The following is a 12961-nucleotide window of genomic DNA, read 5'->3' on the forward strand; positions in this document are numbered from 1 at the left end:
CACCAGTTAAGTTGAATCAAATATGAACTCCTCGAAAAATGAATCAAAAATTGAAATGACTCAAAGTTGAAAGAAAGAATTACATTTTAAAATGTAACAATTTCATCTTATACTCATATTACTTCATCTTTTAATATAATAACTTCAAATTCTAAATTGTACCTTTCCAAAAAATAATCAAATTTGAAACAAACCAAATATGAATAAAATCACTGCATCCAATAAAGTAGTAACTTCATATTATACCATAGTCATTTCATCTTATACCGTAATCACTCATCTCTTGAATAGCTTTCTTGAAATCCAAAAATCTGAACCAAAACTGTAAAAAAATATTATAGACATCAATTGAATTATCGTAGAATGTGATCCAAAGACAACACTCAATTTTTCTTTCTAGTCGTTTCCTCAAACACGGGTGGCACTCTTGGGTCATGCCTACTGGATTGCCCACCCCCAAGTTTTGCACAAGCAGTTGTTGTTTTACCTGTGTTCAATTATATCATTACCAAAATACATCTACACTTCACCAAAGACCAAATTCCAACTACATAACCATCTTTATAATTTAAACGAACAAAAAAAAAATCAGAACTCGCCACCAAAAATACACTAAAGCATGAATAGAAATTAGAAATTAAAGTATGGAATCAATTCATCTTGTAATCACTTTTCTTCATCTTATAATGAAATAAATCCACCCGAGAAACGGAAACATTTCGGTTAAAATGAACAAATTTGAACAATCCTAAAACAGATAACTTTATCTTATGATATAATTTCTTCATCTTAATGTGAAATGTCTTCATCTTACACTGTAATAAATTCATCGTATACAGTTAAAATAAACAAATACCGTTCAATTTGGCCCGCCTTGTGTCCACCATGGTGAGAATCGTTTGATAAGAGATTAGAAATAATTCATCTTATAATGCGCACACTTCATTCACAAAAATTATATATATATACACCAGATATAACTAAGAGATTAGAAACAATTCGTCTTATAATGTGCACACTTCATTCACAAAATTTTTATATATACACCAGATATAACCCTGACCAAATTCATATACAATAGATACAACATAACAACAGATAACACATAAGCATATATGACTGCATATCTGTTCACAATTTTATCTGTTCACAAATTCAGATACAACACAAGCATCTTTGACTCTTGAATGAAAATAAGAGTATGTAATAAACTTTTTTATGGTTGAAATAATCATACAAGTTAAGTTACAGCAAACCACAAACAGAATTCAGTTACAACAAACCACAAATAGAATCCAGAGTATCATACAATCGAAAAATATTTCAGCCGATGTTGAACATACTTCATCTTATAACTTGATAAATTCAGTCGAAAATACTTCATCTAATAAATTCACCCAAGACTGAATGAAAAACAAAAACTTTAATCAACTAATCAAACGAAAAAATGTGAACAAAATTAAATTTCCAGAATTGGGATAGCTCACCCGAACGGTTTGGTTCCATCGGGATTGGGGTGGACCTCGGTTTGGTTTTAGGAAGGCGTCCTCGTTTACTTTTTCCAATTGAAGACAATGGTACTAGGCTTAAGTAAAACGAGAATCAGAAAACATAAAGGATGAACTAAATTACTGCATGCCCTGAACTTATTTAAGCAAAACGAGAATTAGAAAAAACAAAATCTAAACTAAATTAACTAAGGAATAGAACTCACCCGCACCGGCTGAAGTTCTGGAATGCAACATCCACTCATCTACAAGTTAGAGATTACTTTGTAGGATTTTTGTAGACTGTAAAAATCGATGAAGACAACAATTACCGTTCAATTTTCTGCGTCTTGTGTCCACCATGTTGAAATTAGGCAGATAGCTGGGGTTGAGAATGACGACGGAAGGAATGAATCAAACTAATGGACTACCATGCCGCGTTGGGGAGAAGAGAATTGGGGGAGGGGGAGGTTGAAGCGTTGAGAGGGAAGTGGGAATGGGGCGAGTTTTTGTTTTACCCTGATTCATACTCCCTTGATTTACGCCAAAAACAATTTTACCCTATTTGACTCATATACAAAGTGACTAAGCTACCCATGGCTGAACTAATTAATTCATAGGATGAAATACGGAATTAACGTGCAGTAGCTTTAATCTTAGCCATTAAATTTAAATCTATTGGCCAATATTTAGTCTCTAGTTCTACACTAAGGTTGTGCTGTGCATATAAGGGGACCCTATATATATATATATATATAAATACATCCCTATATATATATATATTGTTAGGAATATGTGGTGCAAGAACCCAGTTAGGAACTAATGATGTACTCCCTCAGTCCCACTAAAGATGACACACTTTCCTTTTTGGTTTATCCCAACCAAGATGACTCATTACTAAAATTGGAAACACATTTATCTCTACTTCATTCTTTCTCTCCTATTTTCCTCTCTTCACCTAACACACAAAATAAAGATGTATAAAATCTCGTGCGGCCCAAGAAATGGGTCATCTTCTTGGGATGGAAGGAGTAGTTTATTTAATTTTATGAGAAACTACATAGTGATGGAAGTGTCCGGGTATGACACAATTTGACTAAATTGTCCTTCAAGTGATTTGGGCGTTTTTGTCAGAAAAATGGCTAAAAGAAATCCTTATTCGTGATTATGTCTTTCATTAGGAATTTAAGGGTGTCTAGAGATATTTTTTTTGTTAGGGATATATGGTACAAGAACCCAATTAAAAACTAATGATAATGTTCATTCAATTTTATGAGATAGACAAAAAGTCCACAAATTAAACTTGTAATTAATTAAATGACAATTTTCCGTTTATTATTCAGCTGGGCCACACATGGGGCTGAAATAATACATCGTTTTGACTCTCAACAAGATTTTAGATGATCGGAATCATCCAAAGTTTAACGATAATCATAGTAGTATTATTTATATGATCTCGTACATTAAAAGCTTAATAATATAATCTGATTCCATGATTTTTAATATCCGAAGTACTTAGTCTTGGAAAGAGAGTAGCATAGAAGGCAAGTGAATAATTTCATCTAATTTGAATGGAAGACCAAGTTCCTTTTAATACTCCATATTTGTATAGATTATATTGATAGGGCTAACTTAATCTATTAAACCCAAATAGTAATAATTATTTTTACGGATAAAACTAAACAACTTATAGCAGTACTGCATATAACAATGGACCATGGCGGTGATATTTTCAAACATACTAATTTTATTTAGAAGAAATCTAAATCTAAATTAAATGTCCAAATCTGCAAGCCAATGCACAAGATTGAGAAAACAAAAATGTCATATATTAAACAAATTTTATAGCTAACATGCAACCAACGCAATACTTGCTTGTACCATTGAACAAAACAAGGAAATAGAACATGGTTTCAAATATGAAAATTTAGCTCAAGGCAAAGTCAAGTGAGATGCAGGCAGTTAGCAAATGAAATCCCTCAGTACAAGAGGTTGCTGTCATCAACCATAGTTTTTTTTCTTCTAATTTTCGAGAGTACGGTTGATGCAACCAAAATGGAGAAGATTAAAAAGGAAGCACGGATAAGGGTTGCATTTTCTCGTATATGCCCCTCACACAATGCGCTCCAACTCCCTCGCATAACTGAGGGTCTGGTTGATCAGCTGCAGCGACGGAATCTCCTTGCAAGTTACAGATTCCTTAGCTCTTCGGAAAAACACAAACCCATTCTTGACCTCCCACTCAGGATGCTCCTGCAATTTCCGAATGCCAAGGTGCTAGTGAAACTAAGTTTTGTTTAAGCCAACAGAAGAGATACTACTTTACTCAATCCTACAATTTACGAATAGTGCAGTAGGAGGTAACAGGATGCAACCGACTTTACCTCCTTGATATATTCAACTACTTCCTTGTCGGACGAATACAGCAACATTTGACGTGCATCATTTACTGAAAGAGAATCATAGGCCTTCTCACTGCACCCAGCTATCTCATCTCTACCAACAAATAATCAAACATTAAAATAAGACCAAGTATAATACGGATTCAACACTATGGCAAGATCCAGAACGGCCTGGAATTAGGATGTCAACATAAAAGAAGAGCAAACATGAAGGGGGTGACCAAGCCTGATCAGACGCAAAGCACAACACCAGAAGCAATAAAGCAACTAGAGATTAATCGAACAATGCGATGGAAAATAGATACGTGCTCCCAATATCCATGTTCATTCTTCCACTTTCCACAATCCTTCCTATGCTAGCATAACATCACAGTAAGGCTGCATCTAAGCAGACACAATGACATAAACTGAACTCCCAAACAAAGTGCATACAGGTTGGCTATCAACCTTTGTGAAGTACATGACTGAGTTCTAACGCTGCACACATATTCAAGTAATAACTATTACTATAACACAAAAGTATCAGATAGGCCAAACCAGTTTTTCTTCTTTAAAATGGAGAAATAAGAAAGGTGTAAAAAGTATAAATCAATTCAACAATCACAAACAAAGCAATTCACATGGTTCCAAAAAAAAACACATATATACATGACAATGATGGTACAGTAATCTGTAAGACTACAAATTTTACCTGACTGTCTTTGCTAGCAAGTCCATGAAATAGACATATGTTTCATGAGGTACAGCCTGTCTAGCAGTCAGCACCCTGTTATATGCTCCTTCCATGAAGGATTGTTCTAGCTCGACAGCATGCTTGATACAAGGGTTCTCCAAAGCACTAGCAGAAAGCAACTCCAACTCAGTGTGGAATTCGGCTATTCTGTTTTGCACAAGGAGTCTTAGCAGGTTTAGACCTAATATTGGGTACTCCTGGGGAGAAGGTGGGAGACGACTACTGCACGATTACATGGAATAAGAGTTAGGACATTGTTTGGAACTAAAATGCACATCTGTGGAGTGGATATATATAGTCCAAGGCGTACACAGAAACTAGTATTCCCTCCGTCCCATAAAAGATGTCACACTTTCCTTTTTTTTTGGAAAAAGTTCACTCACATTATTATATAAAAATATATTTTCTCTCTCCACTTAACACACAAAACAAAACCTCCTAAAATCTCGTGCCATCCCACAAGTGTGACATCTTTTGTGGAACGGAGGGAGTACACCAAATTACAATAGCTGCTCAACCACATAGAAGTTCATGAAGCCCTGATTGTATCCCTAGCCTGGTTAAAAGCACTCCATCTTGCCATGTTTATGGGACCAATTTATATACCTTCAATACTAAATATCATTCATAAGATAATGCCTTTGTTTCATAAACAACAAGTACTACTATCCTAATTTGCTCAAGAAAACACTTACTAAAAGAATATGTTTATGTTCAGCTACATTATCATATAGTTACCCATACACCATGGTTCAAGAAACATGTAACACTAAAAACAAAAGTCGTAGTTTTCTTCATCTATTTTAATGCATAGAAACTCCAGAGACATCTAGTTCTTATCATATTTAAAGCAAAAGACAAAATAAGGGTTAGATAGTCTATGAAACAATTAAAGACAGATACTTACGCGGCATCAGTATAATAAGGCTTTAGTTGGCAAAAGTCTCTCTCAAAAGCATCCTGATCCTCAATCTTCACGCTCAGGATAACTGCATGCTCATAAATGTCCCCTGCAAAAAGAGGGCAAAATAAAAAATAACTCAGAATATAGGAAAGACACCAAAACATGAATTGTATAAACTATACAAAGATATGAATGAGAGGTAGAAAGACTTACTTGCGAGTGTCAATTCACGGACAGCATTTGGAGTTTTTTCAAATAATGGAGGCAGACTCTTGAATCCTGTCAATGCAATCTAGCACACATAATGTATATTACTAGCAAGACATTACAAAATATTAATCTTGATCAACGATTTTGCATTATATTTATGACTAAGTTAAATTAGTATTAGGCATTGACTATGCAAAGGGGAACATAATCTTCTAGCTGAACTTCTGGTTATTAACTAAGATGTGAATTGAAACTAACAGAGTTTCAGACCATTAATCAGTGTCTCAAATAAGGATCCCCATTCTATATAATTGTGAAATACAAAAATAGTTAGAAAGAGAGTGCACGGAACAATTCTGTTGTTCAACTCCCGCATAATGTTCAATGCTTAACTCCGGCATGTCTCAGAAAGCACCAACAGTTATCGGGTGATTTTCTTCTGCATGTGTTTGACAAATATACTAAATAAGAGTACAAAAAACCACTTATGTGACACTCCAATCAGCCTAACTCCTCGTTCCAGTATGACAATATCCCAGCAATTCCAAAAACAGGAAGAAATGAGCAACATTAGGTCACCATCGACATAATAATTGATTTCCCCCAATCATCCGAACCTATCTAAATCCAGAACCAAAAAATTCAACAGATGTACTAGGGTTTACCATCCAGTTAACTTTTACTACAATAATAATCTATCATAATGAAGAAAAACATATAAACGCTCATAATCTGTGTAAACAACTATATCTAATCTGTACAGCATAAAAAAATCTCCATGAAATTCGAGGAATTGAGATGTACCTTGAGCTGAAACAGAAGTTTGGTACAAATATCAAAATCTTTGCGGAGAATTGCCGCTTTGAATCGCTCGAAGAGCTGGGAAACCTCTGTGGTTTTCGGATCCATTTCTCTCTCAAGATATATGATATATCTTCTCGCCGGATTCCGTTTTGTAGGTTTCGCGTAGATTCTTTCTGCCCAAGAAAGCAAGCTGAAGTTACAGTCTACATATACAAGATTTAAATCGGGTTTGGCGGTTCGGATCATCCATGACCCGTATTTTGTTCACCATATGCAAAAAGGCTTAGCATTATCCAATTCCAAGCCCAACTTGATATAATGGTTTTCCACCATACTTGGGTTTGTAACTATTTCATGTCAGAATAAATTAATTAATATGTAGAATAAAAAAATCTCAGCTCCATTTCAGCCATAACTTCATTTTTCATCTGTCACATAAATTTTTTTTTTGTTTCGGTCATTATTATCAATGACAGATCACGAAATATAAATTCTAAAGGGATAGGATACAGTAAAGAATTAATAATAAATAAAAATATTTAAAATCATTATTGTTAAAAATATATACACCCTATATTTAAAAATAGTCCACTTCTATTTTTGGTAAATTTTTTCCTCTAAAAAGGTGAATCCCATTCTCCTACTTCAATTACTTTTTCTTTCTATCTCTCTTATTTATCAATTGTACAATAAATTTGTACCGACTCTAAAATTTCTGTTTTTATAAGACGGAGTATACAATGATATCTATGAAATCTTAAAGCTAAAAAATACATGTATATTTTCCTAAGTCTTCTTCTACATCTTCATGTATATTTGAGCTTATTATGTTGGGGTTCTTTCCATCCTTGCACCATGATACACATTTTTTAACATTAAAAACATAATGTATGTGAATAATGCTATTATAAGTATAGGTTAAAGTTAGTACAAGTATTGTATCCACGAGACTAATAATTAAACTAAATACTGCAATTTGAACTTCAACTAAGGAAAGGTCTTATAGCTAAGAAACAGATTAAAAGCCATTAATAAAACCAAACAATTTAATAAGAAGATTAATTCATGCAAAAACAAGAATTCTATGTACACCGACTCTAGTTTGACTAACTTTTATTTTGGCGACTAATGGAATTATTAAGATGGTGATTTATGCATTTTCGCCATGACCTCCATGCACGAAGGTCACCACCGAGGTGTGTGCCCAGGGACCGATATGCCGCCAAAATCCACGACTCATGGAAGAAGACAAGTGTCTGGCTTGGCCTACGACAGTGCTAAGGCCAATACCAAGACCAACTTCTCGCCGTCAACAGGCTGTGGCGTATCCACCTTAGAACAAGGGGTACAATTTTACCCCAAAACTAAATAGCCACCTTAGAACAAAGCGGTATAATTTTACCCCAAAACTAAATAGTAATACTAATACCAAATATATTGAGATAATTTAGCCAAAACATTTATGTGGTCTGGTGGTTATGCTCCCCGTTTTCAAAGCTGAGGTTTTGAGTTTGAAACCCCTTATTGTAGGCATAGATGCATAATTCAATTCTTTTTATGTTCTAGTTTCTTTACCTTTTTTTTCCAGTTTAGTTTTATTCTAACAATTAAAGTTTCTATATCATTTTACTTATTTCAAAATATTTCTGTTTTGTTTTGTTAATACAATTTGCTTACCCCTTTTTCACGTTTTATGTTATTCAAACAATTAAAAGTTCAATAGCCTTTTACTTCTTTAAAATGATGGATTTACTTTTTCTTTGTTTAGTGTTATTGAAATAATTGAAAGAATAGATGTATTATCTTTTTTGTTCGTTAAAACATCTAAAAGAATGAATTTATATACTTCTTGATCAAATTCACAAATAATCAAAAAATTTACTTTTAAACTACTCCCTCCGTCCGCAAACTTTTAAACTATTCCCTCCGTCCGCGAATAGGAGTCCTGATTCACTTTTACCATAAACGGTAATAGAGTCTCGTCTTCCACTAACTTATTCCATTCACATTTCATTTAAAACTAATATATATAAGTGAGACTCTTATTCCACTAACTTTTTTTCACCCACTTTTCATAACATTTCTTAAAACTCGTGCCGCCCATAAATGGGACTCCTAATGGCGGACGGAGGGAGTAGTATTTTATCTATTTTGTAGCAAATATATCCACATCTATAATTTCGTTTTTAAAAATAGTTGACATTTTGCTTAAATTGTTTAGGTTCACAAGGTTTACTTCTAAAAACTATTACTAATACTTTATAAAAAAAACTTTACTCAAATATTTTATGTTCAAAAAATTTATTTCTATATTATAGAATTTCTTGTTTAGTCGTTATATTCGCGTCTATGCACGACATGTGTATTTAATACAGTGAAAAGAATTGTTCGGATTTTCAAACTCATATGACTATATGTCGTACCCCCGAATCCAAAATCATGGATCCGCCCACCACGGCGCCAAGGCCAAGACCAACTTCTCGTCGCCGTCTGCGAGGCTCTCCTTTAATCTCAATTTGTCGTCCGATCACCGCCGGATCGCGCCAACCGGCCGCTTCATGATTTCGGAAGATGGGAAACACAACTGCCCCACCACCTGCTATCAACACAATTTTGGCGAAAAGTGACGGTTCATCGCTCGTGTCATCTCCAACAACACCTTGGTTTTTAGGTGTTTTATTTACATTTTACCATTATATCTATACACATATAAAGTTTTGGGCTTATTTTGAATATTCATGAATTCAGGGTATGGATTTTAATATTTATAAATTTTAAGCATGATTCAAATATAATAGTATGGCGTTACCATTACAATTCCATTGATTATAATTTATGAATAATTAGCTAATTATATTTAACATCATGAGTATATTCAATATGAGGAAAATGAAATATATCTTGCATAGCACGTGGGTTAATACTAGTTTAGTATAATAATCAACTGATATTAGAAAATACAGTAGCAATTTATGGCTAGTTTGTTGACAGTTCTGTATTATATTTTAATGTATAAGCTAATTTATCACATGTTGAGATGGCCGAGTTGGTCTAAGGCGCCAGATTAAGGTTCTGGTCCGAAAGGGCGTGGGTTCAAATCCCACTCTCAACAGTTTTAACTTTTACTTATTCATTTGATTTATTTATTTGATTTATTTATTTGATTGTTGATTCATCCCGTTTTTACCTTCTTGTTTGGTGTATATAGCAATAATCCATAATAATCAAACCTGATACATCTAAATAATTTTCTTTTTTAATACAGTTAACTGCAGTTTAATTCAAGACTTCGTAACCAGATACGTGAATGAATAAATATACTCCTAGAATTTTTATTTTTAAACTTGCTCGCACTTTTGATCATATCTAGTCGATGGGCGTAATCCTGGTAGGCCAACAAAATATCTTTAACACATGACATCTCAAGAAAATATGCCTTTCTACACATGATATGCTCTAGAACATATGTCCTTTTACATGCAATATGTAATCATCTGATTATAAGAATTCTATTTAAACGCAAAAAATGAATAATCATTGCTAATACCATCGTGTCGAATATTCAAATCCAGTGAGAAGTACATATGGCATAAATAGGAGTACTGGTTTAGAACGACAATATGGATTTGTGACAATTTTGGACAATTTTGGTTCAATAATATGACATTTACTTTGTATGCTAGGAACTTAGGAATTAGGATACATGTTCAGAATTAGTCAAGGCATAAATTAACTTATACTCCCTCTGTCCATCAATACGTGTCTACTTTGATATGACACGGGTTTTATGAAATATAAAAGAAAATGGGTTGAAAAAGTTAATGGTATATGCTGTGGCGGATGCAAGACTTCGATTCTAGGGGCACAAATTACTATTAACAGTTACAAAGTATTTTTCGATATTTATCTTACGGCAAGTAGTTGTGGCATGAGTGGTAAGACTGTGAAGAAATTATGTCCTTAGTGGGAGTCGAGCACGTGCCTCTATGATGGAAGGCTGAGGTGTAAGCCACTTGAGCTTAGAGATGCACATTTACTTTAATGTGGGACCCCAAGGTTCTACGTAGGTTAGCCTCTGGGTATATGGATCTCATTTTTGTATATGGATCTTACTTCTAATAAAATGTGAGTGAAATTGAGTTAGTAGAACGTATGATCTATTATTAAAAATAGTAAAAATGAAATAGGACAATTAATAAAGGATGAACTAAAATAAAAAACTAGAACACATAATAGGGACAGGAGGGATCGAGTACTGATATCTTTATGACTGTATCTATTAAATCACTCATGACAAACGCTCATCCAATTCCAAACTCTATTGTTTTTAATCAATTTCTTTTATCTAGGTTATCTATGTGCCATATAATTGGATACTTTTAATTATCTGAAAGTAATACATATTGCAATTGTTGTATTTTTGCAAATCGGGAACTTTTAACATGCATGCCCGTAGACAATTTATTACTTGCCTTACTTATTTACTCCCCATTGCATAAAATTTTTATCTTCCTTGCTCAAAATTCCTAGCTATAGGGCATGTCACACCTAACTATGCATCAAACCAACTGACTGTATATGTTGTAAAAATAGAAACACAAAGTAACTTTATTCATTAGAAAAATAGAAACACAGACGGCAGACCCCATGTAATTATAGAAATTAAACTCGATTTACTATTTAGTATGGAGAGAAGTAAAAAAACATTGGCATGTATACAAAATACAATACTCCACAATACAATAGATAGGTGAAAGCAAAGAAGAAAAAACAAGATGTAAAATCAAACACAAATGGGGCAATGAACCAAACCATTTTCATTACACTCTCCACACCTGTCTCTATCAGCCCCCACAACCACCTTACAACTCCCCCCACAGCCCAAGCAGGGCACAAACCTGGCCCCACCACACCCCCTACACCCCAGCCTCCCCGCCCCCCTCTCCACCCTCGCCCAATTCAATATCCGGCTGAGCCGCCCCGTCTCGTTCAGCCCCACCACCTCCTCTGCCCCCCCGATATACCTCCCCTTTACAAACACCCTCGGCACGGCCGCCCCTTCCTCCCCGAGCAGCCCCCTCAGCTCCCCACGGAACCCCCCGTCCAGCGCCACGTCCCGCTCGTCGAACACCACCTGGTACGTCTCCATGAGCTGCCGCACGCGGTTGCAGTCCTCGTACGTACGCCGCACCCCTCCCAGCGACGTCGTGTACACCACCACTGCCTCCTCCCCTCCCGGCGGGCATATCTCCGCGAAATCCCCCAGCGGGTCCCGCTTCACGAACCCCACCCCTCTCCCTTCCTTCTCCCTCTCCTCTCTGTCCTTCTGTATGAATATGTTGTCCTTCAGTGATCTCGCTACACCCACTACTGCTCCAGGTCCAGATCCAGAAACTAGCTGATTATCAATTGACGAAGCTTTCTTCTTCTTCTTCTCCAGCTCTTCTAAAGTGTGGAAGGAGAAGTTCTTGCGAATCGGCGTGGATTGCTCTTCGACCAGGGGCGGGGGAGGGGCCACGGCCACGGCGGCGTTGAGCTTCGGCTTGAGATCCTCGAGTGCTTTGCTGACTTCGTCCCAGGAGCGGGGGGCGGCGCCGTCGATGGCGCCGTTGAGCTTGTCGAGGAGTGGGGGCGGGGACGGCGGCGGCGGGGGCTTCTCGTCGAGGGAGGACTCGTCGGGGTTATCGGTAGAGGGCTTCAGCCACGGCTCCTCGATGGAGTTCACGTCGAAGACGGCGAAGGAAGACGGGGGAGGGCGGTAGGCGTCGACGGCGACGTCGATTCGCTTGGATGAGGTGCACCCCATTGTTGTGGCATGCGATTTTGTGGTGGGATGGTGGATGGCTTTATCTTCATTATTTTAGTTTATCTTGTGTATAATGTAGTAGTAATGTTTTGTGGCCTTAAATTTTGTTTGTGGTCATGTGATTCCGAATAGTCCATTTTGGAGCTTGGAACGAAGACAAGAGCTATGGTTGTGGCGAGTGAGAGAACACGTTGCTTATTATTTGGATTGCTTTATTTCGTTATTAATTGTTTTTGTGGTGTTAACCATTTTCTAATTTAAGTTACTTATATGATTTTCTTACACATTTTTTTCTATTTTAGTTTGCGTATCGATTTGATATTTCTACAATGAATCCACTAAAAATGTTTTATAACCCCTGTTACTTGTTGATAGAGATATTTTTTTCGGCACGTAGTTTAAGATTAGTGTGTTAAGTGTATGGTGAATAAAGTAAGAGTGATGATTACTTTTTGCTAAAAATAAAAATAATTCAATTATGTTGAAACTTTCTAAAATAAAAAATGACTCTATTAACATGGAACGGAAGAACTTCATACAATCTACAATATAGAAAAAGAATTATTTATTCAGTTTATATACTCTCTCTGTTCCTCAATATGTGTCTTACTTTGA

The 12961-nt window shown here is 35.8% G+C and overlaps 2 protein-coding genes and 1 non-coding gene across 3 annotated transcripts; 1 reads left to right on the plus strand and 2 right to left on the minus strand.

Annotated features, from left to right (window-relative positions):
- Positions 1–3294: 3294 nt before the first annotated feature.
- Positions 3295–6735, minus strand: LOC121759344 (26S proteasome non-ATPase regulatory subunit 8 homolog A-like). The gene is made up of 6 exons (XM_042154900.1): positions 6541–6735; positions 5740–5818; positions 5530–5632; positions 4581–4844; positions 3872–3983; positions 3295–3740 (listed from the first exon to the last, which is right to left on the minus strand). Exons 1-6 carry the CDS (start codon positions 6643–6645, stop codon positions 3600–3602), a joined length of 804 nt encoding a protein of 267 aa, XP_042010834.1. The 5' UTR covers positions 6646–6735; the 3' UTR covers positions 3295–3599.
- A 2836-nt stretch (positions 6736–9571) lies between these two features.
- Positions 9572–9652, plus strand: TRNAL-AAG. Its single transcript has one exon. It is a non-coding gene; the product is annotated as a tRNA-Leu (tRNA).
- A 1478-nt stretch (positions 9653–11130) lies between these two features.
- On the minus strand, positions 11131–12492 carry LOC121757374 (glutaredoxin domain-containing cysteine-rich protein CG31559-like). Its single transcript, XM_042152928.1, has one exon. It carries the CDS (start codon positions 12344–12346, stop codon positions 11324–11326), a length of 1023 nt encoding a protein of 340 aa, XP_042008862.1. The 5' UTR covers positions 12347–12492; the 3' UTR covers positions 11131–11323.
- Between the last annotated feature and the right edge of the window lie 469 nt (positions 12493–12961).

The sequence above is a fragment of the Salvia splendens genome, chromosome 12 (assembly GCF_004379255.2).
Source record: "Salvia splendens isolate huo1 chromosome 12, SspV2, whole genome shotgun sequence".
Classification (NCBI taxonomy): domain Eukaryota; kingdom Viridiplantae; phylum Streptophyta; class Magnoliopsida; order Lamiales; family Lamiaceae; genus Salvia; species Salvia splendens.